The sequence below is a fragment of the Oenanthe melanoleuca genome, chromosome 1A (assembly GCF_029582105.1).
Source record: "Oenanthe melanoleuca isolate GR-GAL-2019-014 chromosome 1A, OMel1.0, whole genome shotgun sequence".
NCBI classification, from domain to species: Eukaryota; Metazoa; Chordata; class Aves; order Passeriformes; family Muscicapidae; genus Oenanthe; species Oenanthe melanoleuca.
Genome location: NC_079334.1, coordinates 18,916,820 through 18,942,895, shown reverse-complemented (window position 1 = coordinate 18,942,895; position 26,076 = coordinate 18,916,820). Strand labels below are relative to the sequence as shown.

At 36.8% G+C, this 26,076-nt stretch overlaps 1 protein-coding gene across 1 annotated transcript in view; it reads left to right on the top strand.

Annotated features, from left to right (window-relative positions):
- The window catches only part of ALDH1L2 (aldehyde dehydrogenase 1 family member L2), a 28,724-nt gene that overhangs the window by 1,344 nt on the left and 1,304 nt on the right, over nucleotides 1-26,076 (top strand). The window contains exons 2-22 of the mRNA XM_056482350.1: nucleotides 4,894-5,035; nucleotides 6,802-7,036; nucleotides 10,216-10,381; nucleotides 11,211-11,312; nucleotides 12,402-12,491; nucleotides 13,238-13,372; nucleotides 13,767-13,892; nucleotides 15,291-15,382; nucleotides 16,218-16,365; nucleotides 16,654-16,773; nucleotides 17,949-18,076; nucleotides 19,528-19,678; nucleotides 20,424-20,494; nucleotides 20,599-20,704; nucleotides 21,052-21,139; nucleotides 21,818-21,911; nucleotides 22,181-22,277; nucleotides 22,785-22,883; nucleotides 23,620-23,785; nucleotides 24,328-24,433; nucleotides 25,434-25,633. Of these exons, the coding sequence (XP_056338325.1) occupies nucleotides 4,894-5,035; nucleotides 6,802-7,036; nucleotides 10,216-10,381; nucleotides 11,211-11,312; nucleotides 12,402-12,491; nucleotides 13,238-13,372; nucleotides 13,767-13,892; nucleotides 15,291-15,382; nucleotides 16,218-16,365; nucleotides 16,654-16,773; nucleotides 17,949-18,076; nucleotides 19,528-19,678; nucleotides 20,424-20,494; nucleotides 20,599-20,704; nucleotides 21,052-21,139; nucleotides 21,818-21,911; nucleotides 22,181-22,277; nucleotides 22,785-22,883; nucleotides 23,620-23,785; nucleotides 24,328-24,433; nucleotides 25,434-25,633 (2,662 nt within the window). The remainder of the gene's footprint in view (nucleotides 1-4,893; nucleotides 5,036-6,801; nucleotides 7,037-10,215; nucleotides 10,382-11,210; nucleotides 11,313-12,401; nucleotides 12,492-13,237; nucleotides 13,373-13,766; nucleotides 13,893-15,290; nucleotides 15,383-16,217; nucleotides 16,366-16,653; nucleotides 16,774-17,948; nucleotides 18,077-19,527; nucleotides 19,679-20,423; nucleotides 20,495-20,598; nucleotides 20,705-21,051; nucleotides 21,140-21,817; nucleotides 21,912-22,180; nucleotides 22,278-22,784; nucleotides 22,884-23,619; nucleotides 23,786-24,327; nucleotides 24,434-25,433; nucleotides 25,634-26,076) is intronic.

The following is a 26,076-nucleotide window of genomic DNA, read 5'->3' as shown; positions in this document are numbered from 1 at the left end:
GTAACCAGCAGTGCCAAAAAAGTGGGAATGAATGAACGGTGGGAGCACATTGCCCTGGATGTGTATGTAGACGGGGGCGGGGCTCTACTATTGGTTTCTATTTGCAGGCACTGGAATTTAGCACGTATAGGGGGATCTCAATAAAGTTGCAGTACTGCTTTTCAAAAGAACACTTTTCTAGGATATTTTTAAAGAAATGTAACATTCAAATATTTTTAGCTTTACTGAATTCTTACGGAAACGAAATAAAATATTGTAATTTTTTTGATAGTAAGGTTTGTACCCAGAGTAACAGTTACTACATCTTAATTTTCAGAAAATTTAATTAGAAGCTGATAACCAATTGAAGCTTAGATGCACGTACAAAAGGGACAGTAAAAGAAAATTATTTTTATCAAAAAATAAATATTCTCACGTGGAGAGATTTTGTAATTTAGACACTTCTTAGAGAAGAAAATGATGATGTTGGACTTATCTCCCATTTCTAGGAACTAGAACTTGACAAGGTAGTTTGTCAGGCTGCCATCTATGCAGTACTTAATTCTGTTTGTTAGTTTTATTTCTGTTTAAGTGCTTCAGAGAAAAAAGAGAGCAAGAATGGAATCAAATATTAAAATACTGTTTAATTTTAATGAGCTATTTTAAAATAAATTCCAACATGGTATTAAGAGATTATATGGACAGAATTTTAAAATACAGACGTTAAACTTAAATCCATGATTTTGTATTGAGGTGGTGAAACAAGGGTGAACTTTTAAACACGTTGAGCTTTCAAGATAAGACTGCTTGTACAAACACTTCTCAGATTTTATACTTTATTTTATCATTCTTTATCCTTTATCTTATTTTCTTCATTCAAATCATGAATACTTGAGTCAAAGAAACATAATCACTGTTAATCTGTGTTATGTTATAAACAAAAGAGAAGGTTAAAGAAGCAATTAAAAGTTCCGACAGTGAAATCAACAGAATTACGCTGGAGTGAAAACTAAGTTTCTAAAATCTTGTATTTTGGCAACATTACCAGAATAACTATATTTTTCTATGATTAGCCATTAAAAAAAAGGCCAGATCTCCCTAAGACACCTGAGCTGCATTGTTTAGTGAAACTAGGAATTGGGTAATCTTACAAAAGTGCAGCAAAAGATTCACTCTGATGTTACAAGACCATTAACCTTCATATGCATTGTTCATGCATGCTACACTTCCACAGTCAGCCAGGCTATTGCAAAAGAAGTCTAATATAATCTCTTAACATCACTGTCAAAAGCAATAAGTTTAATCTGTGTGTAGGTTAATAATAATGATGGAATATCCATCTAGGACATTATTCAAAACTAAGATTGTTTTGGTGCTCTTTAACAGAATTTCTTTCTAAAGGTTTGTGATGAATGTTAATGATGGCACACTGGCCAAAATGTCCTGTTTCTGTAGGACAGAAAACACCAAACTATTCTTGTTCTCTGTGTCATCTTATAGAAGTTTCCATTTTAATTGGGTGTTATGCCCACATTAAATTCTTCTACAAAAATTTCCCGCTTCCACTGATCTGACTCATTTTAGATAAAAATGCTTAAGGAGCGTTTCCAAAAGAAAATATGAATGGCTATAACATTTCATGCACTTGCTCCACTGTAATTTTTCAAATAAAACAAAAAATGAAGGACTGAACTTGTGGTCTGAGCATACAAGCCTTTCCACACAGATTTTTTTCCTGTTTTCTTTCTTACACAGTAGAAATCCTGTTCATGGCTGACTTGTGGATTTGTCTCCTGCCCTCTACTGATGGCAGTGAATGCTAATGCATGACCAGTCTAATCAGATGTCATGCCATACTTTTGTACCATTCAGTGGAGAGAGAACTCAAGAATCACTGGTCACAGTTACCAGATCAATCTTGTGATTGAAACCAGTCCACCAATCCCCATTTGAGTTTCTTTCTCTAAGTGTGAGACAGCAAAGCTGATTTACTGCCAGACTAATGTTTTTGTGCACTACAGACTTTCCCACTCTGCAGTCTTCTCAGTCTTACCAGTTTCAGTTTGGGTTTGGTGAGGTTTTTTTATTTGTACTTCATTTGGGCACTGTGTTCTCTGTTTGGTTCTCACCATTTGTTGATTCAGTTCCACACCTAGCAGAAATTAAACATGTAGCTTTACTGAAAGTATGTTGATTTACAGGGACTTGTGATTTGGAACTGGAACTGCTATGCCATTTCATGTAATATGAGAATCAGATTTATTTACAGAGCAACACAAACTGAAAATTTGGGAGTGTGCACATGTTATTAACACTTTGTGAATAAACATTCACTTTGTGAATAAACTCTTTTTGAGAAAGTAACTTTAAGTGGTGATAAATTTGGACTTAAAATTACAAGAAGATTGTCAAAGTATCAGAAAAGCAGCAGAGTACAGCAATGAATACTTAAAAAGTGCTTTGAAAAGGAGGTCAGGTAGATTTATAAAAACAATCATATGACATGATTGTTTGTGATGGCAGAGGAAAAGATTAATTATCTAAGAAGATGCCTTCCAGTCATGTGCTCTTACTGAGAGATGTTAATGAAAGGACAGAAGTAGAATAAGTAATTCTCATCTGGACTATTTTTAACCTTTATTCAATGTACTAGTTGAGCACTAGTTGACACAGTACAGAAATCAGAGTTTGTCATACTATGCTAAACATGTTCAGTGATCCAGCAGGTTAATCTTTCTCCAATTTGCCTGCTATAGTTAAAATACTTGGGAAAAACTAATAATTGTTTTTTGTAGTGCAGCAACATTTCTACTGTAAAGGTAAAGACATCTGTCGTAAAGCATTGATAATGAGCACCATCTGCATCTGTTTGGCCTTGCTGGATAAGGATTGTCAGGATGAGCTGCAATTCAGAACAAGGTCTTGTCTTTGTTAAAAACAAAATAGTGAGGTGTAGCTGGCAGCAGTGCAGTGTTGGTTAGTAATATTATCATCACCAGTCTCACAGATATTTTTTACCAGCCAATTATAGCAGTCTGATTTTTCAAGGGCCTGAGTTATGTCCATGTTTCCATCTTACTGCTTGTTTCTACTGCAGTGGCACTAGTGCTGAGTAATGCTGCAATACAGGACAGTTTTACTATGCAGCTTCATTCTCAGGGAAAATATTGTCTCTGGTAAAAATAATTATTTCCTCTTGTTTTATATAAAAAGAAATCAAAAGCACACTTCAATATTCCTATAATGGGAACTACCAATTCATAACTCCCTTTTCTAAAGCCAGCTGCACAACAAAAGTGTAACCTGAAACCAGAAAAATGCATCCATAGTATGTCAGCTGTGAAATGAATTGCAGTGGATTGTGGTTTTGAGTAACCTGTTTTTCAGGGCATTTCTCTTTGTCATATGATCCAATGGGCAGTGCAGACCATTTGTTATCCCCAAATCAATAACCCACTCAGTCAAAGTATCCTCATGTCCCAGCACCCTAAGAAAAGGAAGGAGATAAACATACAAGTGCCAGCTTACAAGCAAAACAAGTATCAGTGGCTAAGACATTCATACAGTGCTTTGATTCCTCTAATGAGTCATACAGAAAATAAGGAAGTCAAAGTCCAGTTGTGAAAAATGAAGTTAAGAATGAAGGTGGGGAGTGTTTGGATTTATTTCCTACTTTTCTTTCAGGCCTCCTAAGAGGAGGGAACTGTATGGTTTGAGTTCAGAAATAGTTTGTGCCAGATTCAGCTTTGAGGAGGGTGACTTTTCTGTTTATTCTGTGCAGACCTTTCCTTTTTAACCAGGTCTGACAGTCCGTTTGTTTTCAAAGGTTTCCAGTTTTCATTTTCCAAAGGCTGACTAAAAATGCAAAGACAGATCACATAGAGACAGTTCCACCCTTCTGCCATGCTCATTCCTGCCCCCCTACTGGCCCTACATTAGGACTCATGGCAGTGCTATAAACTAGACCAGTGAATAGATCCAGCTAAGAATATGCCACTGGTTTTTTATGTCAGTGCCTGCTTACTTCAGTACCCTAATGCAGTTCTTACAGCTACAGGAATACTGGGGTAAAGGAGGTGTTAGAGGTGAGGGATTGGAGGTAGGGTGGGAGAGGAGCACAACTGTCACATAAATCTAAAAGGACTCTGAAGGAAAAAGTAGTTTTCTCAGGAAGCAATCAAAAAACGTAGCAATATCTGATATTCTGATATCATCATAGTGTTATCATTCTATTTATTCTATTTATTATCATAAATTTTAAAAGAAGTGGAGGTGGTTACTTGCACCTGCTCAGCCTGAAGAAGCTTAAATCACATGTCCAGTGTACTGGGATCCAAATGCAGCAGGCAGTAGAAGTCCAGCAAGGGAACCTCACCTTTAGAACCTTTATTTGCTTGTAGGAGGATCAAGTGGATGATCATCACCTTTAACTTGGCAGGAGCAATGTGAGTTTGTCTTCTTTAGCCTGTACATGTTAACCACAAACAATATACCTCTGTTTAATCACAGGCATTTAGAGGGCAAGTTCCAGCCACATAAATTATGCCTAGAAAAAGTGTTTTATGTATGTTTCAAAAGATGTATTTTCATTTCTGAATATGGATAAGATCATGGAGCCTCTCATAAGAAGCAGTGGGTCTGTCAGTGAAAATTCTAAAAAAGCCATATAAACATCAGTGGCAGTATTAGATGATACTTTCATGTGAAATATACTCTTTGGGAATTGTATGTTGCCTGTCATTAATCTCAAAAAATTGATTATTATTCCTTCAAAAGTCATTAGGTTAGAAAAGACTACTCAATTTTAAATTGAACTGAAAATTGACAAAGAAAAGGCAAGACAGAAGTGTAAGCAACAACATATTTTCTTTCTTTGCATCCTAGAACATGTTTTGTTTTCATTCTCTTTACCAGGCTTATCAACATAAGCTGAAGCTAGCCCTTATAGGTCAAAGCATTTTTGGACAAGAAGTTTATAACAACCTGAGAAAAGAGGGACATAAAGTTGTGGGCGTCTTCACCGTGCCTGACAAGAATGGACAAGCAGATCCTTTGGGTAAGTGTAACCTGAATCCAAATGTTAAAATTATAGGTGTACATAACAGATTTGCCTTTTCACGACAAGGCTGTATCTCTATGGGAATGTGACTTGCATATATTGCCTTTGTTTCACTAAATCCAGTACAACAACTATGCTTTAACAAACACCAGTCCCAGAACCAGTTTAACCTCATCAGTTTGTCACTACTTTAAAAAAGCAGTTTTTAAAGTAGTTTCTAAACATGCAGGGCTGTTTATTAAAATCCTGGAAAAACAAAGTTAACTGGATACCTTATTTGAATGTACACCTTAGAGGTAATAATTATGAGATAGATCTGTATCTTACAGCAAATAGCTGAGCCTGTATTTAAGTGCAAATGTTTGTCACCTGCTTCACTGGGCTGGCTGGGACACTCAAGGCAGGGAGATAAGATTGTTTATCCCTGGCTTTCTGCCTTTTTGACAAGTTTGTATGTGGCAGTGTACCTGCAGAGCCTATTTCTCTTCCACCTGGACTGTGGAAAACACATCCAAAAGGTTGGAGGAGCTTTACTCTCTCTTTTTCCATTGCCGAGTTGCATAAGGATTTTCTAGTCTCACTAAAGAAAGAAGTCTTGCTTATTCTGAATTGCACTTATTGTACTCAGAACCCAGCATGACAAAGAAGCTAAAGATGGAACCATCTAAATTGTCACTTTTCTTTGGTTTTTGTTTCAGTGACACAATGACAGTGAGTTAATGTGATCAGCAAATAGAAGTGCCAAAATGGAATGTACTTTTATGGATAATCTGAAATCAAAACTACATTCCATGAGCTGTTTTAATTCTCTCTTGGTTTTGGTTGGGTTGTTGTTGTTGTTGTTGTTGTTTTGGTCTAGTCCTGACATGTTTTTACAGAAAGTCTCATGAGGGAAGAATCAAGCACAAATTTTGCTTACCTGTGCTGTGGTGTTCGCAGACAAGCATGTAATTCTTAACTCTACCTCATTAAAAGATTTAATCACACTTTAGAAGAACTAGAGAAGGCAACTATTAGCTTAGAAGACAAAAAATTGATTTTCCGTGTCTGGTTGGATTATGTTATATTAAAAATTTATATACAATGCAGCATAACTTGTTTACATTATATAAATTATTCTCATACAGTTGTTACAGTAACTAAATAAATCTTCAAATATTTTAATCATATATTTATTTTAACTAAAACTGCGGGATTAGTTTAGTCCAGTCTCTCCGGATTGGGGGGAAAAAAAAGGAAATGAAATTAAATTACTAGATAACTTCACTTCCTTTTACTTCCAGATGACTCCAAAGCTTAAGTTTCAAGTCCTTTTAAGTTTTCTGTGCTCTAGGACAGCTCCAGTCTTTGTTTCTAAAAGCAACTTCAGTACACGCTAACTTGCATAGAATTACATTTAAATAAGTATTTTCTTATGACTTAAATCAACAGGCTAAAGATGCTTCAGGTCAAGCTCAAGATTCAATTTCACAGACAAAAAGAGAAATTAAAGCAAGAATACATGTCTTTTCTGCTTTCATTGGTACATCCTAGCCAAGTCATAAGAGTGAACTGTAAATTGGGATTGACATAAACTGTAGGAATGAGAATCAAAGACAGAATGGATAAAATATTTCCAAGCACAAAAGTTTTTAAACAGTATAAAGAAAGGCACTCTGCAATCACATTCTTGATGATCTGCTTGAGTTGTCATGTGATATGTCTCGATGTGTCTTGAATTTTTAACACAAAATGAAAAAAATAATCTTGTTCTTGCCCTGCAGCACTGGCAGCAGAGAAGGATGGCACTCCTGTTTTTAAGTTCCCCAAATGGAGAGCTAAAGGCAAATCCATCGAGGATGTAGTTGCAGCCTACAAATCAGTTGGTGCAGACTTGAATGTCCTTCCATTCTGTAGCCAGTTTATCCCCATGGATGTTATTAACTGGCCAAAACATGGCTCTATTATTTACCATCCATCCATCCTGCCACGCCACCGAGGAGCTTCTGCAATCAACTGGTGAGTTCTGTGCATTGAAACTTGGTGTTTGTCACATTAGGATGTTGGTCTGCACCCATTACTCTTGTAGATGCTGGAGTTCTGTTGACTTGCAACTGCTCTGAAGGAACTTCTCTGGAGCAGCTGACTATTTGGTGCATGAACTGCACTTCATACCTAGGATTCATTATTATTTCCAGTGCAAGTTCAGCTGTTACTCTGGGAATTCCAGTGGATCTGTACATTCATAGATTTTACTCGTATGCACAAATTGACAGTCTGGAGTTTCCATAAGCAGGACATTGCCCTTGTGGCTCATCCTCACAAACACTAGATAACTATTACAGGAGGGTTTGATACTAAGATTTCACTGAGTAGAAGGGAGAAGACCCCACAAGAATAAAATTATATCTCTCTATGCACAAGGTAGGTTCAAATCACCACCCTGAAAGAGCTACACTGCAATAATGGTCACCAGAGACTCAAATCTGGCAGTCCTGTAACAACAGAAATGACAGAAAATTATCAAAAATAATATGATAAAATAATATGATAAAATAATAATTCTATTATTATTTAGTGTATAAATTCAATAAGAAATTATCTAAATATGAAGAAACTCTTTTAAAAGAATCTTACAGGCAGCATGGTGATTATCTGTATCCACAGTGTTGTAGATTCAAAGCAAAATCATACTTAGTTTTGTTTTGTTAATTTTAATTTTTCCTGGAAAAAGTACTAAGCTGAAATACTTAAACAGAGGTGTTAAGGAGACTATTAGAGAGGTAAAGACTTTCAAAAGTGTCAGTTGTGTCCAAATGTGTATAGTAAAATAGCATAAACTCAGTGGAAAATGAGACTGAAAGGAAATAAAGAAGCAACTTTTTAAGGCACAAAATGTAATAATAGCAATTCCTCCCAATAAGTTAAAGGTGGGAGGTATGTAAGTAATAGAGGTGTGTGATTTAACAAAGGTATTTATCAAAGTAGAAAGTCTGCAGTGGTATTCAGGATGGAGGAGCCTGGAGAAGATGTTACTGTCCTACAGTCTTCCTTTGTGTAGAGTAAGTCAAAACAATTCTCTTGAGCTGAACTGTGAGTAGAAGACATTTTAGTGAACTGGTGAAGGAATAAGAATTTCTTTGCCAGCACCATGGGACTTCAGCAAATTTGAGGTTGCAGATTTGAGATGACCTGCAATGTTTCTATTTCGTAAGATTATGCAGATGACTGGGAAATAGCAAAAGCAATACCAGTTTTAAAAAAGAGAAAGAGAAAGCCAGGAAACTTTAGATCAATGCCTCTGATTTCTATCTGTAATAAGGAATACACTTTCTGTGCAAATGAGTAAATGTGAAGGGAAGGATTGCTCATTCTAATCAAAAGTCAGGGAGTGGCCAACAAAGACATCAGGTAGTAGGATTTTTCCAAATAAAGGAGGTACTTTTACTCTGTGCAGTCTCTGTGTGACCTCATATCTAGAGAGCTCTAAAAGGATGCTTCTATGGAGGAGAAGTTAATCAAGAGGTATTTCACAGGGAATTGTAAATATAAACTCTCTTTCAGGAAGTCCTTGAGTCAAAGGTTTGCAGAAATGGGAAGGTATTGCAGTGTGGTATCACTGCATCTTCCTCTATTTTGCATATTCCTTCTGCAAAAGGAATCTATCTGCTCCTGTCCTTCTCAAGTATAGGCCATTGTCCCTTTAAACTAAACTAGGGCTTGGCCTTGGCTGGCTGTTCTTGTGTTTCACCCTCTCATCCCTTGCTCTAATCACTACTTTCACATATTGTGGCTACAGCCCTGGTGCTGATAAGACCCTTAATCCCCCCCCAGTATAACCAAGAAAACCTTTGGGAATTATGTTTAACATGGCTAAACATAACCAGGTACAAACAAGGGCCCTGGCATACAGAGGGTTCCTCACTCACTTCCTTTACAGTCTTTTCCAGCTGCTGCCACTCTGTTATCAGCAGCCCTTTGTGGAGGGAGCTGGTGGACAGAGGAGAGGGCACACAGTAGTTGTTGCCTTGTCACCTATTCAGCATCAGGGACATTTGCTCATAAAACTTTCTTCTCCATGCTGAGGTCATCCATTTCTCATTCTTTTGGCATTTTTACATAATAAAAAACAAAAGAAAGGCTGCTTAAATATGTGAAAGATCTGATATGGGCTAGGCAAACTTCTGAAAGATTTCCCTTCTGTTAGACTTGCTGACTTCCCCAGCTGTCTTTGGAGTTCATCCCTTCTTCAGCCCATATGTACTTCAGTGTACTTTACTCATTTTAATAATGCAGCTTTCAGTGCTTATAATTAATAATGAATTTTCCTGTGTATAAGTCAGATCTCAGACAATCCTGTTGCAACATGGACTGCTGAGGGATACTTACATGAGATATGTATTACTTAAAATAGCATTGGTGTTTGCATGCAGACAAATGGCTAAAACCATGCAGGAAATATTTATCTCATAGTTTCTGGCTGGTTCCTTAAACACACTTCATCTGATTTTCTAGCATTCTGAGACACATGCCAAAGTAGAGCTTCAAAATTTTAGGTGGCTGAAGTTCCCATTAGATGCAGAGGCAGATTCTGAGCTGAAGTAAATCAGCACAGGTGTAGTGTAAGCATTGCTATGTTCATGCACAGCAGCTGAGAATCTGGCTGGATAGCCTTAATTCCCTTAATAATTTTTCCTTAAACAGTTGCATACTCATAATTTTCCACTCAGAGTTTAACTCCTTTTCAGCTGTGTGACAAATGTACTTTCCTTGTTGACCTACAGATGAGCCATGAGGCTTAGCTAATTACAGTGAACAATCATGATTTACAATATTCTGTTAGATGCTTGTATCTTTCAAATTCTGTCATAACTGTTGCACATCTTTTGCTCTGAGTCTTACCATTAATAATACTGTAAAAATAATTACCACGATGAACTGTGTGAGACAGCCTCGGTTCAGTTGCAGCATTTCCTATGTCACTTTATGGAAACCACATATAAATATGTCTGCACACCCACAGTGTCAAAACTGTGAGTTCCTGACTGTGAAGTGAGAAGTGAAAAGTATAGCAAAGATTGTTAGGATTTTCTTTCCCATCTTCCTGAAGAAAATGAATGTGAAAAATATGAGTTGATATTCCTAACTACTTTCATTTTGTCTGTATTTACTGTATGTATTTTTTTTTTTATGCCCAGGACTTTAATTCATGGAGATAAGAAAGCAGGATTTACTATTTTTTGGGCTGATGATGGTTTGGACACTGGGCCAGTACTTCTGCAGCGAGAATGTGATGTTGGCCAAAATGATACCGTGGATGACCTGTACAACCGGTTTCTGTTCCCAGAGGGAGTAAAGGCTATGGTATGTACAGCTGTACTAAATACCAGCTCTTTAAGAGGAAAAGAGGTTGAAAGTAAAGGAAATATAGACAAGATGCATGCATTTGGAAAGACAGAGGTTGTGGTACTCAGCCAAATCCTAGATTTCACTGGAGATGTGCGGCTGCACAACAGCTGAGGATGTGACCTCAGAGTATTTGATGCTGACAGCAAGCAGAGCATATTCTGTTTCCACAGATGGCAGGAAGATGAATTTGTTTGGAATGTGGCTCTTTCCATAGGCTTCTTAAATGCTTCTACGAGATAAAATCCTTTAAAGGCTCAGCAACAAAAAAATTAGGTTTGAGACTTTTAGTGTGGTGTTTGAGGCTCAGAGTTCTGGTGGATTTGCTTTGGTTTCTCTATGCTTATCATTTTTTGTATTTTTTTGAAGTGAATAAAAGAAAATGCACAAAAAATACTCAGCATTGCTCCTTAGAGGATTTTCCCCCCTCCCTCCATTTAAATGCAGAAAAATAACTTTTTTGCAGAGAGTAAAAGAAGAAAGTTGAATGCAATTCAAACTGAGCCACATTTTTGTTCTGGAGAATTCAGACAGCTGCTCTAAGTTTGTTGACTAGGTACTCCCATCAAATTCTGAAGGGTGACAAATTTCTTTTGTCAAAGAAGCTCAAGAAAACACAAATATTTAATCAGGGCAGCGCTGGTCCCTTAGAGTTTGGAAATATCAGGTTTAAAAAAACCCAAACCAAGTCACCTTGTGGCAGAAAGACTTTTGCTGTGATTCCTAAGTCTGACTGAGAAAAAAAGGTGAACCAAGCTAGCAATATATTTTTTTGTTTTTCACATAGGTGGAAGCTGTAAATCTGATTGCTGATGGTAAGGCCCCTCGTATACCTCAGCCTGAAGAAGGGGCAACATATGAAGGGATCCAGAAAAAGGAAAATGCAGAGGTACTGTGAAGTAACACTGTGGGGTTTTTGTGTTTTGTTTTTTTGGTTTTTTTTTTTTTTTTTTTTTTTTTTTTTTTTTTTTTTTTGTCTGTTTGATTTTGGGGTTTTTTTTTTTGTGTAGCACTAGAAAAGTTATTAACTCAGATTAAAGTAGCATCAATATGAAGTTAACATGAATTTTAACTGAGTTGTTTCCTCACCTCTTTTTCCTGGGATATCTCTTAGGATGCATGTAAAGGAGCCCTAGATTAAGTTCCATTTTCCTTTCAGCAATTACATGTATTTAGAAACTTGGTGTCGTGTTTGGGATCATGTACAGGCAGCTAAGAGCCAGCTGCAATTTCAGTGGATTCTTAATAAGCCACCATACTTGTTATGGGAAAACAAATGGGAGATGGAACAGAAACCACTGCAAAACAAAATATTATGACCTGGAACAGGAGCTTGTAGGTATGAAGAAGGACAGCATATTCAGCTAGAGAGTCTTTGAAACTGTGTGGATTTGTAAGACTGCCAAGTTATGCAAACAATAGGTTGATTCTCTACTAGTGGGAAAAAATTTACTTAGAGATGTGACTGCTTAGAGCTGTAATTGCTTTTGACAGTATATAAGGCTCACCTGTGAGAACATAGACAGACTTCAATAAACTACTCTCACTCTGGGTTCAATGACTTCAGATTTCAATGCCCTGTACTTCTATGATTGGACACTTTGCCTTCAATAAACCACACAGACTTATTTTTGCTGGGGCTTTGGCTTTTTACTTGGATTACTTTTTGCACCCCTTCCACTACTGAAGCCCCATCTCCCAGTCCTGGCACTTGTGAATACAACACTGAATCAAGATCACTCCCTTTGTTTGCCTACAGGCCATGTGAAATTCTCTACTAGAAATACATTTGAATTTAGGAAGAATTAGTTTCCTTCTAGTGCCAAAAAATAACACAGACCATATAAACAACAGATAAAAAAATTAACTGAATTCCTATATGAAAATTATTTTGTCTAAGCATCCCTACTGCATTGGATGATCTTGTTTGTGGTTGAGAAGGTGCAATGGTTCATCCTGGCATGTCTTGATTTCCTAGATCTCCTGGGACCAACCTGCTGCAGCTTTGCACAATTGGATTCGAGGGCATGATAAGGTGCCTGGAGCATGGACAACAATAAATGAACAGGTATGCTCTGAAAACCTGAAGAATATTCTTCTCTATTCTCTCTTTTTGACTCTTTTTTACTATAGAATTAAAAATGTCTGCATACAGGTGAATACAAATGACTGTTACATTGGAGTAGCTCTAATTTGATGACTATATCTAGAACAGGCACCTAAAAAAATATACAGAACACAGTAGTTAAGAGTTTTTTAATCACAGATTAATTTAATTGAAGAAAGATAAGTACAATATCTGGAAAAAAAAAAGAGAGACATGGTTGAAAGGTACCAAGATTAGAACCAAACTGTGCCAGTCATTTTGGGAAGCAGGTTTGCATTACAGTATAATACAGCCCATGTACAGTGGCCAACATCACAGTATTGACAGCAAAATGAAACACTCAGAGCTGCTGAAATAACAGAGGGTTTCATTTTAAGGAGATTTGGGCCTAGATACTTTGCAGAAATAAATCTATGAAATTTGATAGAGTGAGTGGTCCCTCACTCTGGGCATGCACTGATAGAAGCTGCTCCCTTTCCTGCACTGATTGCAGCGTGCACATTGTTACAGATCAGCTGCTTTGCAGGTTAAGGCAATTTGCAAAGCTTTACATGTTCTGAGTTGTAGAGATTTAGAAATGTTGTAACATGTTTTCCAGGTAATTATACTTTATTTCTATTATATTAAAGCTTCAAAACAGTGTCATAAAATTGTTAAAATTTTTTTTGCGTTTAGAACCTGAGCCCTTTTAATTACATTTTTTTTAGATGGTTACTTTTTATGGGTCATCATTACTTGATTCTTCAGTGCCTGCTGGACAAGAGCTGGCAATAAAAGGTGCTTCAAAACCAGGACTTGTGACAAAGAATGGTCTAGTCGTTTTTGGAAATGATGGGAAGATGGTAAGTGCTCAATCTGGCATACATAAGCATGGATGGAATAGTTTTAGCAAGAAGGGCAAGTAGTGTGGAATTGTCAAGTTAGATAAATCCAGATGTTAATGACTAACAGCTAATTCACTTGGAGTTTATCAATCCTTTACCATCCTATAGAGAAGATATTCATGTTTTGCTTTTCATACAATCCATAATAATTTACTATAAGGAGTAAAATGTATCCTTTCAAGGAGAGAATCTAAGACAGGTACAGGTGGTCTGTGCTAATTGCCTGCATCATATCAGCTTTCCTGCAAGCCATTTATTTCACTATTTCAATCATTGTTAATGCCTAAATACTCTTCACCCAAGGATGTACTACCTCCCAAACAATTTAAAATCATATGCTCTAATTTTTCAGGTACTAGTGAAAAATCTGCAGTTTGAGGATGGAAAAATGATCCCTGCATCTAAATACTTCTCTGCTGATGAAACAACTGCCCTGGAACTTACAGAAGAGGAGAAAAAGATTGCAGAAGATATCAGAGTAATTCACTAAACTGCTTTAGTGGGATACTATTCAGACAAAAGCATTACATACTTATTTTTGGAAAGGCATACCTTTTGTTTAGTCATGCAAATTATTTTTTGATAAAATGTACTCAAAGTATATGGGGGTGAAGCTTTAGTTACTGATATTAATTCAGGTGGAATTGGGAATTCACTGGTGTACTTGTCTCACTTTACAAAGTTTCCTTTCAGTTACACATGATACAAAAACACTGATTGCAGGATCAATAATGGTAAATGTCTGGAATGATGAAGGTGGGAATGAGGAAAAACAGAGCTTCACCTCACAGAAGTGAGGTTTTTAGCACTGGCAGACTTGGACAGTTCTTGGAATCCTTTCTTCACTGTGGTGTTCATCACTAGGGTGTGCTCAGAATGGGCCTGTGGGACAAGCTCAGGGAGTCTCAGAACAGCCTCCTGAAAGCAAGAGCAGCAGCTTTCTCTCTGTACCTGTGGGCACTGTCTCTTCTGCCACAATCACACACAAGGGGCAGGCTCCCAGAGGGATGGGAAAAACTGCAGCAGAAAACTCTCATGGCCAAAGGACCTTTTCTGCCCTCTCCCAAAATCCATCCCTCTGTCGTGTCAGGGGCTTAGCTGAAAGCCACATTTGTCATTAAAGTTTTGTGCCAGAGCAAATGAATCATAGATGTTTCCCCTTGTGCTAACTCTGCTGCAGGGTTATTAACTTTTGGCACACATCAGGCAGCCTCCTGCACTAATATTTTAAGCTGCTGCTTTGAGATTACCTTGAACCTGCTTGCCAGAAACCTAAATGCTGCCTGGAGCTATTGAATGACTGACAAAATTATGAAAAGAAGTATAAACTCATCAGTTGGTTACACTGCCTGCTAACCCTGGAACTCAGTTGTAATTAATTGAAATATTACATTACCAGTTGTTTGACTGTTTATTTCTCCATCTCATGCATGCAGCTTAAACTACTTCTCAGCTCTGGCCAGGTGCCTGAAGTGCCATCAATCCATTCATGAAGTGCCCCAGGCTGTCCTTGCCTATACCAACAACACATTCTGTAATGCAATGGGAACTTACTATTTGGAGGATAAAAAATCTTTTAAAAATGGGCCTGAAAATTTTTAGCATTGCACCATTCAGGTTTCTTGCCTGACTGGGTAAAATTTGCCATTGACAAAATATTATATTTTGATCATCCATTGATCAATTTGAAAAATTTCTTGTCTGACATCATGTCTCTAGACTGTTTTAGACCCTCTTAAAAAAACTTTGTGTTTTAGAAACCTTTGAAATAATATATGTTGTAGGCACAGATACCATAGAAAATACAGTTTGATAAATATTTTTTGCTATTAGAGGATTATTCATTATTACCTCTGTTATTGTTATGTATTGTTAGGCAATTTGGAAGGGAATTTTAAGCAATGTTCCTGTGATTGAGGATTCCACAGACTTCTTCAAATCTGGAGCATCCTCTATGCATGTTGTCAGGTAAGAATATTCAAAATAACAAAATTATAAAGCCAAAGTTAATTTAAAAAAAAAAAAAAAGTTGCCATGGTGCCTTTAATTCAGTGGTGTTAAAAAAATAATCCCTCCATGTTTTCCAATACTCTTACTATTCCCTTTCTTACTTGTACTGTTAAAACACGTACAGTTCTTCTCCCAAAGTTATGAGATATTGATGTAATCCTCCTCTTTCTACTGGAGGAAAATTCCCCTTAACTTCAGGATCATCATCCCCAGGGGAGCATGGTGATGCTCAAACCTGTCTGTGTGCAGCCACAGGTAGCTGCAGACCAGGGCACTGACTGGGAACCTGAGCAAAGAACTCCCCAGAGGGAAAGAGAAGCTTTTCACAGAAGGAATTGAGATCATGCTTAAAGATGCACTGAGTTTGTCATGGCTTGGGCTACCTCATTTGCCTTCTTTTTGCAACACAGACCATAATATAAAAACAGCATTTTCAAACAAACTGATTATTGTGCTGATTACTTACTAGTCTCAATGTCCTCCATATATTGGTTGGAGTAATCCCAAATACTATTTTCCAATGGCATATCAATATCTTCTTGTGATTGATTTTCAAAAGTTTACCTAGGAGTATTCCAGAAGTGACTTTTTCTTTTTCGTAGCATCCACAATTAAACCAACAGATATCAGGAAAATGCATAACTTCTGTGCCCTGGTCAGAGAAACACACACACATATCCACATGCATAAAAACTGAGGCCCAGTTTTGATCCCTTTTGACCTTCTAATGTTTCAGCTATCTGGAGAATTATTTCATTTTCAATTAAACTTACTCCTTCTTCAAAATCTTTAGAATGCTAGAAGAGATCAAACAGAAGCAAAGTGGACTTCAGCTACAGAATGAAGATGTGTATATGGCCACTAAGTTTGCAGACTTTATTCAGATGGTTGTCAGAAAACTCAGAGGAGAAGACAAAGAAGAAGAGTTGGTCGTTAATTATGTAAGTAAGGCCTTTTATTTTGCACTTACTGCTTAACCTTTCTTGAGTTCTAGGGGAGGGCAGACAATGCCTTTATTAGATTGCTTCATGCAGTAGGAGAGCAAACAAATATTTGGTTATACAAACTTCTATATAACTGTATCTGGTTTCCATTACATTTTACTTCTAACAGCCACATACACACACAAATGTGTCTGGATATTGGCTGCAGACATCAAATGCTTGTTAAGTTACGTTAAAATATTAGTCATTATAAATTAAAAATAATTTGTCGTTTATTTCATCCAGGTTTCAAAAGATATTAACAACATGACTGTGAATATGCCATACCAATGTTTCATAAATGGGCAATTTATAGATGCTGATGATGGAAAAACGTTTGACACTGTAAATCCAGCAGATGGATCAGTAAGTAATTTCTATATATGATCAATACCAGTTTATTTGATTGTTTTTGCCTATTGAAAAATCTAAAACATCACCCCGTATCACCCAAATCACCACATATTGCTAATTTTAAAACATTATGCTAAATTGAACAACCTCAAGAAATAATTTTCAGTTTTAATTTACTTCACATTTTGCATATTCTACATTTTTTTTTCCATTTGAGTCAAGCTGCAAAGCAAAAATAACCTACTTCCACTTCAATTATTACATCACTTTTCATACCCAGCTGAATATTTTACCTTGATTTCATTCTTGTTTAGCTTTGCAAAATTGCTGGAATTTATTTGCTAAAGAAGTGTTTCTTTAAGGATATTTCCTGTCAGTAGTCAGATATTTTCCTGTCCTTTAGTATATATCCTGTCAGTAATCAACTTCATCTTTTTTAAACTTTTTTTATTAATCTGGTACCTTAGGATAAGTTTGACATTAAAATGTCCCTTTAAATTCCCAGTAAGAAAAATAACTTTTCAATGGGAAAATACATACTGTTGTACTGAGCTACCCAATATTGATTTAGCAGATCATTACTGTGAATTATAAATAAGAGAAGTGATTTTGATGTCCATGTAGTTGCCATTTAATTCTGGACTAAATAAAGTCTGCTGAAATCAATGACACAAATTCCATTATCATCAGAAGTCAGACTCTGATAATTTTCCTGAAACTCATTATAGAATGGAATAAAATCCATAATAATTTTTTATTAGGATTTACAATGTGTGTGTTTATAGAACACAATCATCTTAAAATACTGTGTGTTTATAGTGGTTTAAGATAACAGAAGCTCCATTCCTTAGAAATGGAAGACGTGGGAGTTGTTTTAGCATGTTCAGATATTAGATTGTGGTACCACATAAAAAGACTTGCAGCTTTTGTAATATTGGTTTTACATATGGAAAGAGAGGGTGAGATCATTGAAGAAAACTTGAGAAATCTGAGTCCCTGCAGTGTTCTCCAAATTCTGCCGCCTCAGTTGTGTCTGAATTTTTTGCAGCCTGCCTCACCCACAATAAGTGCCACAGTTGAGGATATTAAGTATTTGCTTATACCCAGTCAAGAAGTTTGGGAGGAAGGAGAAATACTCTGCATCCCAATGTTTCTTCCTGAGCTAACACAATGCTACCTTTGCACAGGTAATAACTAGTGTATCTTCTGCCTCCCTGGCTGATGTTGACAAGGCAGTGGCAGCAGCAAAGGAGGCATTTGAGAATGGTGAATGGGGAAAGATGAATGCAAGGGAAAGAGGGAGACTCCTGTATAGGTATGTACAAGACAGCTTGCATTTTTGTGAGCTTTTCATTGCTTTTTCAGGTCTAAACATGCAAATAAATGAGTAGACTTGAGTAAAGAAACTACTTTTTCGGGTTGCTACTCCTGAGAAAATGCAGAAATCTCAGCAAAAAAGAATGAAAGCAAAGCCAAAAATTCTGCTTATCTTATAAAGTGTGTGACCAGGCCATGTAAAAAGGCCTGCAGGACTCTTACACAGTTAGTCATCACAAGAGAAAATGGGCAAGTCAGAACAGAGCATTAAATACACCTGGTCACTTAAGCTTTTCACAAGTGTGCACATACTCAGAGCATGCATAAACTTGTGTTTAATTTGTATTGGGAATGTAGAGTACTTGAGAGACCAAGTCAACTCTGCCCTAAAGAGAGAATTTTAAGGTGTGAAAACTCCTGCTCTGTTTTACACTTGGAGGGTTTGCAAGAATTAGGTATATGGAAAACACAGTTCCTCTACACTGTGTAGGTGATCCCTGGATTAAATGCTTTGCTTAGGGAACTCATTCTCTAGGATAAAGCACCAGAGTGTTTATGTTGCAAACCATTCCCAGTGGATAAAAGCTCTCTCTGGACCACCTTAATTGAAGTAAGGCCCCTTCTTCTCTGGCCTCTGTACAAAAAGGAGATTTTGAGTGCTGAACCAAAATGAATGTGTGTGCCATTAAAGCTCCTAGCTCTGCTGCTTTGTCTTAAGGAATCATTAATAGAAGATATTAAGCACACTTTAAATGGAACCTTCTCCTTTGTCCCTGACATGCCCAAATTCTCTACACAGCACTGCCAGTGCCCTGAGCAATGCTGGGTCTCCAGGATACACTTAAAACAGGCATTAAAGGGCATTTTCCCACATCTCTGCAAATGCTTTAAATGGCCAGAATTTACATAATGGAAATATTTCACAGGTTTCACACCCAGTTTTGAATACTCTTTACAGGATCAAAAATACACTTTTTTAAGCTCTTAAAATCACACAAGAGCATTGATTAGACGTCTGAGCACCAAATCACAGAAGGAAACTGAAGAAAAACATGTGAGACAATGTGAAGGACTGAATGTGAAAATCACTGATGCAAACAGACCTGAGCAGGGGACCACAAAACTAGCAGTAGTACCTTATAAATACAGGTATCAATCTGTGCAGATACATTTTTGAGACACTTTGATAGTTATTATCAACTTAGTAATACTTCCTACAGTTTTACTTGCACCTCGAGTTTGCAGTTTACAACCAGTGTGAAGGCATTTACAGACTAATGGGCAATTGTTCAATCCCTTACTGATGTTAAGGAGCAGTGGCTCCACCTCCAAATTTAGTGGGAGTGCTATTTTGATTATGCTTCTTTGCCACACCTAGTATAATTCCAGGCTGTCAGTGGTTAGATGTCATTTCCCTTTGATAATGGATTTTTAACATTTTTGTTAAAGACTTGCAGACCTGATGGAAGAACATCAAGAGGAGTTGGCAACAATAGAGTCTATTGACTCAGGAGCTGTCTACACTTTAGCTCTGAAGACTCATATTGGAATGTCTGTGCAAACATTCAGATACTTTGCTGGATGGTGTGACAAAATTCAGGCAAGTGAATATATAAAGGAAATTATCAATGCAGTGCTTCTCTACACTTCTTTTTTGTTGTTATTCCTCTGAAACAGTGCCAAAAAGTAGTAAAATGAAAAAAGTAACTGAGGAGTCAAAAACTAAAGCAAAATTAGAATTTTACCTAGAATGGTCAATAAGGATATTCCACCTCCAGCTGTAGGATATGAATTTAGAATGTGGGTCTAAATATCTAAGAAATCAGCTAAGGTGTCACAGTGGATATACTTGCTTGGTCAGCTCTTGATTATTCATGGGACAGAATGTCACTGTGCTCATCATGCAGAGAAGTGCAGAGATTTGTGCTTTGCTACAGTCTGACCAAGGCTGGTGAGATTGCTTGATGGTACAACATGTGGCACACATTCAAGAGCATTTCCTCCAGTATCTTTAAGACCAATCAAAAATATCTTTTTTGTTTGTTTGTTTGTTTGTTTGTTTGGGTTTTTTTGGGTTTTTTTGTTCATCAGACCCTTGCTTTATGTTCTCCCATACTTTTTTTAATCTATGCTGTTATTTCATCCAGCTGACAGTCAGGACTTGACTGCAATATCCACGGTAGAAAATCATACAGTGGAAGCATCTGTGCCTCTTTCCCTGATGCAAAAATGCTTGTGGTTTCAAAGCCTACTATGTAGCTTTCTGAAACATACTTGCATGACAAATATATTTGTAATAAAAATTATAAATCAGTATGAAGATTTCTCCCTCCTCTGTTTTTTAGGGTGCTACAATTCCAATTAACCAGGCCCGGCCAAACCATAATCTAACATTCACCAAGAAAGAGCCAATTGGGTGAGTATCACTTTTTCTTCCAAGTGACAGCCTTGTCATGCAGAAAAGGCATCAAAAAGCTGCCATCAAATATGTAACCTTTCCCTGTTTTTCCCTACCTGAAGTGTCTGTGCAATAATTATCCCCTGGAATTACCCACTGATGATGCTTGCATGGAAGAGTGCAGCGTGCTTGGCTGCAGGCAACACCCTCGTACTCAAACCAGCTCAGGTAAGAGCAAAAAGAAATACACTGGTGGCCCAGATGCCCCTGCTCAGGCAAAATTATTTTGGCAATACAGCAGATTTCACCTATAGGTTGATCTGTCATAGGTTTGAAAGTGCCTTTGTAATAGTGCAAACTGCCATGGTGGTACAAAGTATTGATTGACTCCAATTCTGCTCTGATGCTAATCTCATTTTCAAGAAATAATTGTTTTCCACAAGAAGCCATCACTTCTAGTTTGCCAGTACTGTAAGAAGGTGAATATTTTATCAAAACTAAGATATATTGAATGTAAAAGGTATCATCATGCTTTTGATTAAAATAGGAGACCTAATCTAAATGTTTCTACTTAGGTCACACCTCTGACTTCCTTGAAGTTTGCAGAACTCTCAGCTAAAGCTGGATTTCCTAAGGGCGTTATAAATATTCTTCCTGGTTCAGGTAAAATTTCAACTCATCATTCTTCTAGGAGCTAAAACTGGTGAATTTCTTCACCATTTTGAAGATCTATTACGTAGGTATGTCCATAAGTACTAGGCTTGCATCTTTTCATGCAGCAATTTCACATGTTTCCAGAGGAGAATTGGAAAATCTGGCTTTAGTTAGTGGTAGGAGCTGTCAGCCTACACCCTTTACAAGTTTACACAATTCACACAAACACTGGAAAAGAGTGTCTTGCAGAGAAACATATCCACTTGATTGTAAAGCTTCATTTTTTTCTCCTAATTTTGTCATCAGATATGACTGTGAGACCTAGAGCAAGCTGGTTAAATGCTTATTCATAGTCTACACTGTGTTGCCTGATTGTCACCGTTTTCCTCCTTCCCCTAAGGAAGAAAAGTGACAAAGTAATTATATGGGGCAGGCTTACAAATTAGATTATTGTACCTACAGAGGAATATTAAGAAGCTCTTTAGTCCAGACAGATGGGAGAATTTGGAGACACTAATGGGATCCAAGCTTTTCGTAGTCATAAAAAATAAAGCTACAAATATAAATAAGGATGTGATGCTGTATCTGATTTGTGGTGTAAGCTCCTTCTGTGTTACAGTGCTGCTGCTGGAGTAGTAAAAATTGTCCATGTACCATCCAGTTACACTGCTTTCCTCACCCTGATAGGTGGCTTGGTGGGACAGCACCTCTCTGAACACCCAGATGTTCGCAAAGTTGGATTCACTGGTTCAACACCAACTGGCAAACAGATCATGAAGAGGTACTCTCAGCAAAAGAATCATAAATAAACCCTGCTTATTATGGTTCTGAAGTATCTTACTAGATATATTGTGCATGTAGCAGTAATGGAAAAGCATAAATACATATGGTCATTTACCATCATGTAGAATTCTACTAAGTAACTACAAGACAATATATGTTTATACATTTTCACTAGTTAAGATCCAAAGGAAATAATGAAAAAAAGATATTTTAAAATGGTTTTATATGACTCTTTTGGGTTTATATGACTATTTTTATTTTTTACAGTGCAGCTGCTAACCTGAAGAAAGTTTCTCTCGAACTTGGTGGCAAATCACCATTGATCATATTCAATGACTGTGAACTTGACAGAGCTGTAAAAATGGTAATGTTGCTTTGAAGTAAAATTTATTCAAAGCCTTTGTAGTACATCCTCACAGTATTGCAATTTTCTTCTTAACTTGCCAAAAAAAATTACCAGGGATCCTTTCTATGAAAAACCTTGATATCTGTTAGGAAACAGACTCAGATATTTCTTTATGCCAGCCAAATTTAACTGTTCAGGCTGCCCCAGAAAGGCAGTACTACAAGAAATATACATTAGAAATGACAAGAAAATAAAGAATTGAGCTCCCTATTGCCATATCATTTTTAGTTCATCAATCAATCAATCAATCAATCAATCAATCATCAATTATCAGTCATAATAATTCACCTTCCCTACCAGCTATATTGTGTTCAAAATTCATAAGTAAGATATTGATTGGTGATATCCTTTTACATAGAGCATTAAACTTCTGGGGTCACATACACTGCATGCAACCTAAGGGAACAGAATGGAAGGGAGACTGAACAAAATGCTTATAAATATTAATGTTTTTTTTCTGATCAGGGTATGGGAGCAGTATATTTCAACAAAGGAGAAAACTGCATTGCAGCTGGCAGACTGTTTGTGGAAGAATCAATTCATGATGAGTTTGTTAAAAAAGTGGTAAGATATTCAAGGACTAAAGTTTAAGCATATGTCATATGTTTTGCTGTGGCAGAATGATCCACTAGTTTTATAGTGTTTGTTTTGTGTTTCTCATTTTCAATTGCTTAATTTCATTATTGCTTATGATAGACAGTGCTATTTCTCAGGAACCTCTACAGTGTTAAAAGGAAGCATTGAAGGGAGATATTTGCACCAGTAATGCACAGATAAGTGACAGTTAAATAGATATTGTACCTTCAGTCATAGTTCATATTTGACTGGGAAAATAAGATTGCAAATAATTACTGAGCTCAGGTCAATGTGATTGAAGAAGGCTTCTGTAAAGTGAAAAAAAAAAGGAATATTGGAAGCATAACTAGAATAATATAAAGATCACTATTAAAAATCCAATAGTTGCCATGATGTGCCACTGGAGAATTCATTTATTTTGCTTAAGAACAGGAAATCACTATCTTAAGTCATTAACTACCAGTAAAATTTAACATTTTACATACCTATTTTAATAGCAGAAGAGAATATTCATATGAACAAAGCATCAAAAACATTCTGAAGTAATTAGAGATTATGAAACAAAAGACAAAGCTTCATTTTAAAGAGCAAGAAGCATTATATCTAAGAATACAGTATTTTCTTAGATTCAATCTTCATAGCACCAAAAAACACAGCATTCCCAATTTTCCCTCTAACAATATTGTTGTCTTATGTAACTTCATTTTAATTGGGTAACCCATAGGTTGAAGAAATTAAAAAGATGAAAATTGGTGACCCACTTGACAGATCTACAGACCATGGTCCACAAAATCACAAGGCACATTTGGAAAAGCTGCTGCACTACTGTGAAACTGGAGTAAAAGAAGGAGCCACTCTGGTGTATGGAGGAAGACAAGTAGGTAGACCAGGTAAGATACTTTCCAGAGGAATTCAGAACTTTTACACTTTATGCAAGAGCTGTCACAATTGTCTCAGCTGTATTTTGTGGAGTTGCAGTATGGGAACTGTACCAGGTAAGCCCATGATACCACAGAGCATTCAAGTCTCATGTTATGAGAAGCCGTGCAAATGAAGTATAAGTTATGAGATCTTTATTTAGATCTTACAATCTATCTTTGTGTTGGGCAGGAAGAAAAACAGTGGCCTCTGTGACTTGCTGTAACCTTGTCTTAGGGTACAGGGTCTTCCCCCAAGGAGTCACCTGGGCTGTGGCATGCAGGGCAGGGAAGAGCACATGTTGTCACCTATAAATACAGACCACTCTTTCACCCTTTTGTCTGCCATTTCTCTTGAAGTGCATGCATTTCCATACATATTTCATTCATATATATTTTCTATTTCAAGTTGCAAGTTATTTATGACCTCAAAGCAGGGGGCAGAAATGGCCTGGACAACAGCAAACCCTTACGCACTTTTACCATGCTCAAATGCTGCTCTATCCTCTCTTTAGGTTTCTTCATGGAACCCACTGTATTCACAGATGTTGAAGACCATATGTATATTGCTAAGGAAGAATCCTTTGGTCCTGTGATGGTAATCTCTAAATTTAAAAATGGGTATGTTCTCCTCTGGTTACTGTTAGAAACTTTATTTTCCCATTTTCACCCTAAGTGAAGAAGTGACAGTATTTTGTTAAATCTTGTTAGACCAATCTGAATATCCAGTAGTATTCAGTGCAAATGTCTTAGTGAAGTTTGTGTGGTAATTGCAACAACTTGATCAAATTACAAAATGTGTATTTTTCCCAGTGGAATTACTTGTTTTTCCTGTTACAGAAGACTGCAGTGTTGTGTATTGTGTAACACTGACACATTACTGTTGCAAATGAAAACTCCTCTGTATATTTTGTAAATATACATTTATGACATCTGTCATTTCTAATATCTTTCATTCCAGATCATAAGAATTCTTTAACATACAGATGAGATTAAAACCCTACATAGAAACTTCACATAAATATTTCCATCAGGTTTCATCTTCTGCAGTTTGATAATAAAGTTAAGAACCAGCCATGTAGATAACCCTTTACATCCATAAACTCTGTAGCCTTAAGGGACTGTATTGAATTTTTTAAATTTTAAACTACTATTGATTTTTGAAGCTGTATGTAAATGAGATGCAGATAGAAAATAGCACTCTGGAAATGGCCTGAAAAGCTGTGTCTTGATAGCAGTTTAAATTCCAGCTTTTATTCTGCATTAACTTGTAAAGGTGGACAAAATTTTAGCATTCATCATCTGCTACCATGCTCTATTTTACAGGCATTGCTCTAATTCCCAAGTTGCACAGTAGCAACATTTCCCATGGCATTTCTCAGCATAGATATTAACCTTTGAAATGTGAGGTTATGAGCTTCAGAACCTTGAAGCAAGGGTGTGAATTTCCATGGATCTGTCAGATTGACACACAGATTTGTCCTTAATAAGTCATCTTTAAAAAAGCTCACTGGAGAAGAAAGGCCATTAGAAAAGTTGCTTCAATGACATAGAAAGTGGAGGGTTTCTAACACTTGTTTATTTTACCTAGCTACAATTAAATAATTTCTTTCCCCCATAGGGATGTCGATGGAGTATTGCAACGGGCAAATGCCACAGAATATGGCTTAGCTTCAGGAGTTTTCACAAAAGACATAAACAAAGCTCTCTACATCAGTGAAAAGCTAGAAGCTGGGACAGTTTTTATTAACACATACAACAAAACTGATGTGGCAGCACCATTTGGTGGATTTAAGCTGTCTGGCTTTGGGAAAGATTTAGGTAAGTTGTCTCCTTCCCTCATTTCTTGTCTCGGAGTCCTAATCAATGAAAGAAGCCTGGCTACAGTGTATAAATGTATACAGTGTAGTAAAATATGAGCTATGGGTGCATTTCCTGCATCTCCTACGTTCCTCCAATTGCAAAATCCAATTCCTTTCCTTCCCTAAATATCCCCACTTCAATACCTCCCATTCAGCCTTTCCTGTACATTTGCTAAATAACACAGAATATTCCTCTCCAACAGCTCTGAGAGCAGGCAAATAAATTACAGCTTGTCCAGAGCTCTGTATGGGCTACAAAAGGCTGTCAAGTAACAATGGTATTGACCAAAGTATTCTTTTCCTCGGAGAGAATGCTAATTTATGTTTCTCCTCTAAGTAAGAGCATGCAAAACTTTTTTATACCTTAAAATGTCACCAAAATTTGCCAACAGTCACAGAAAA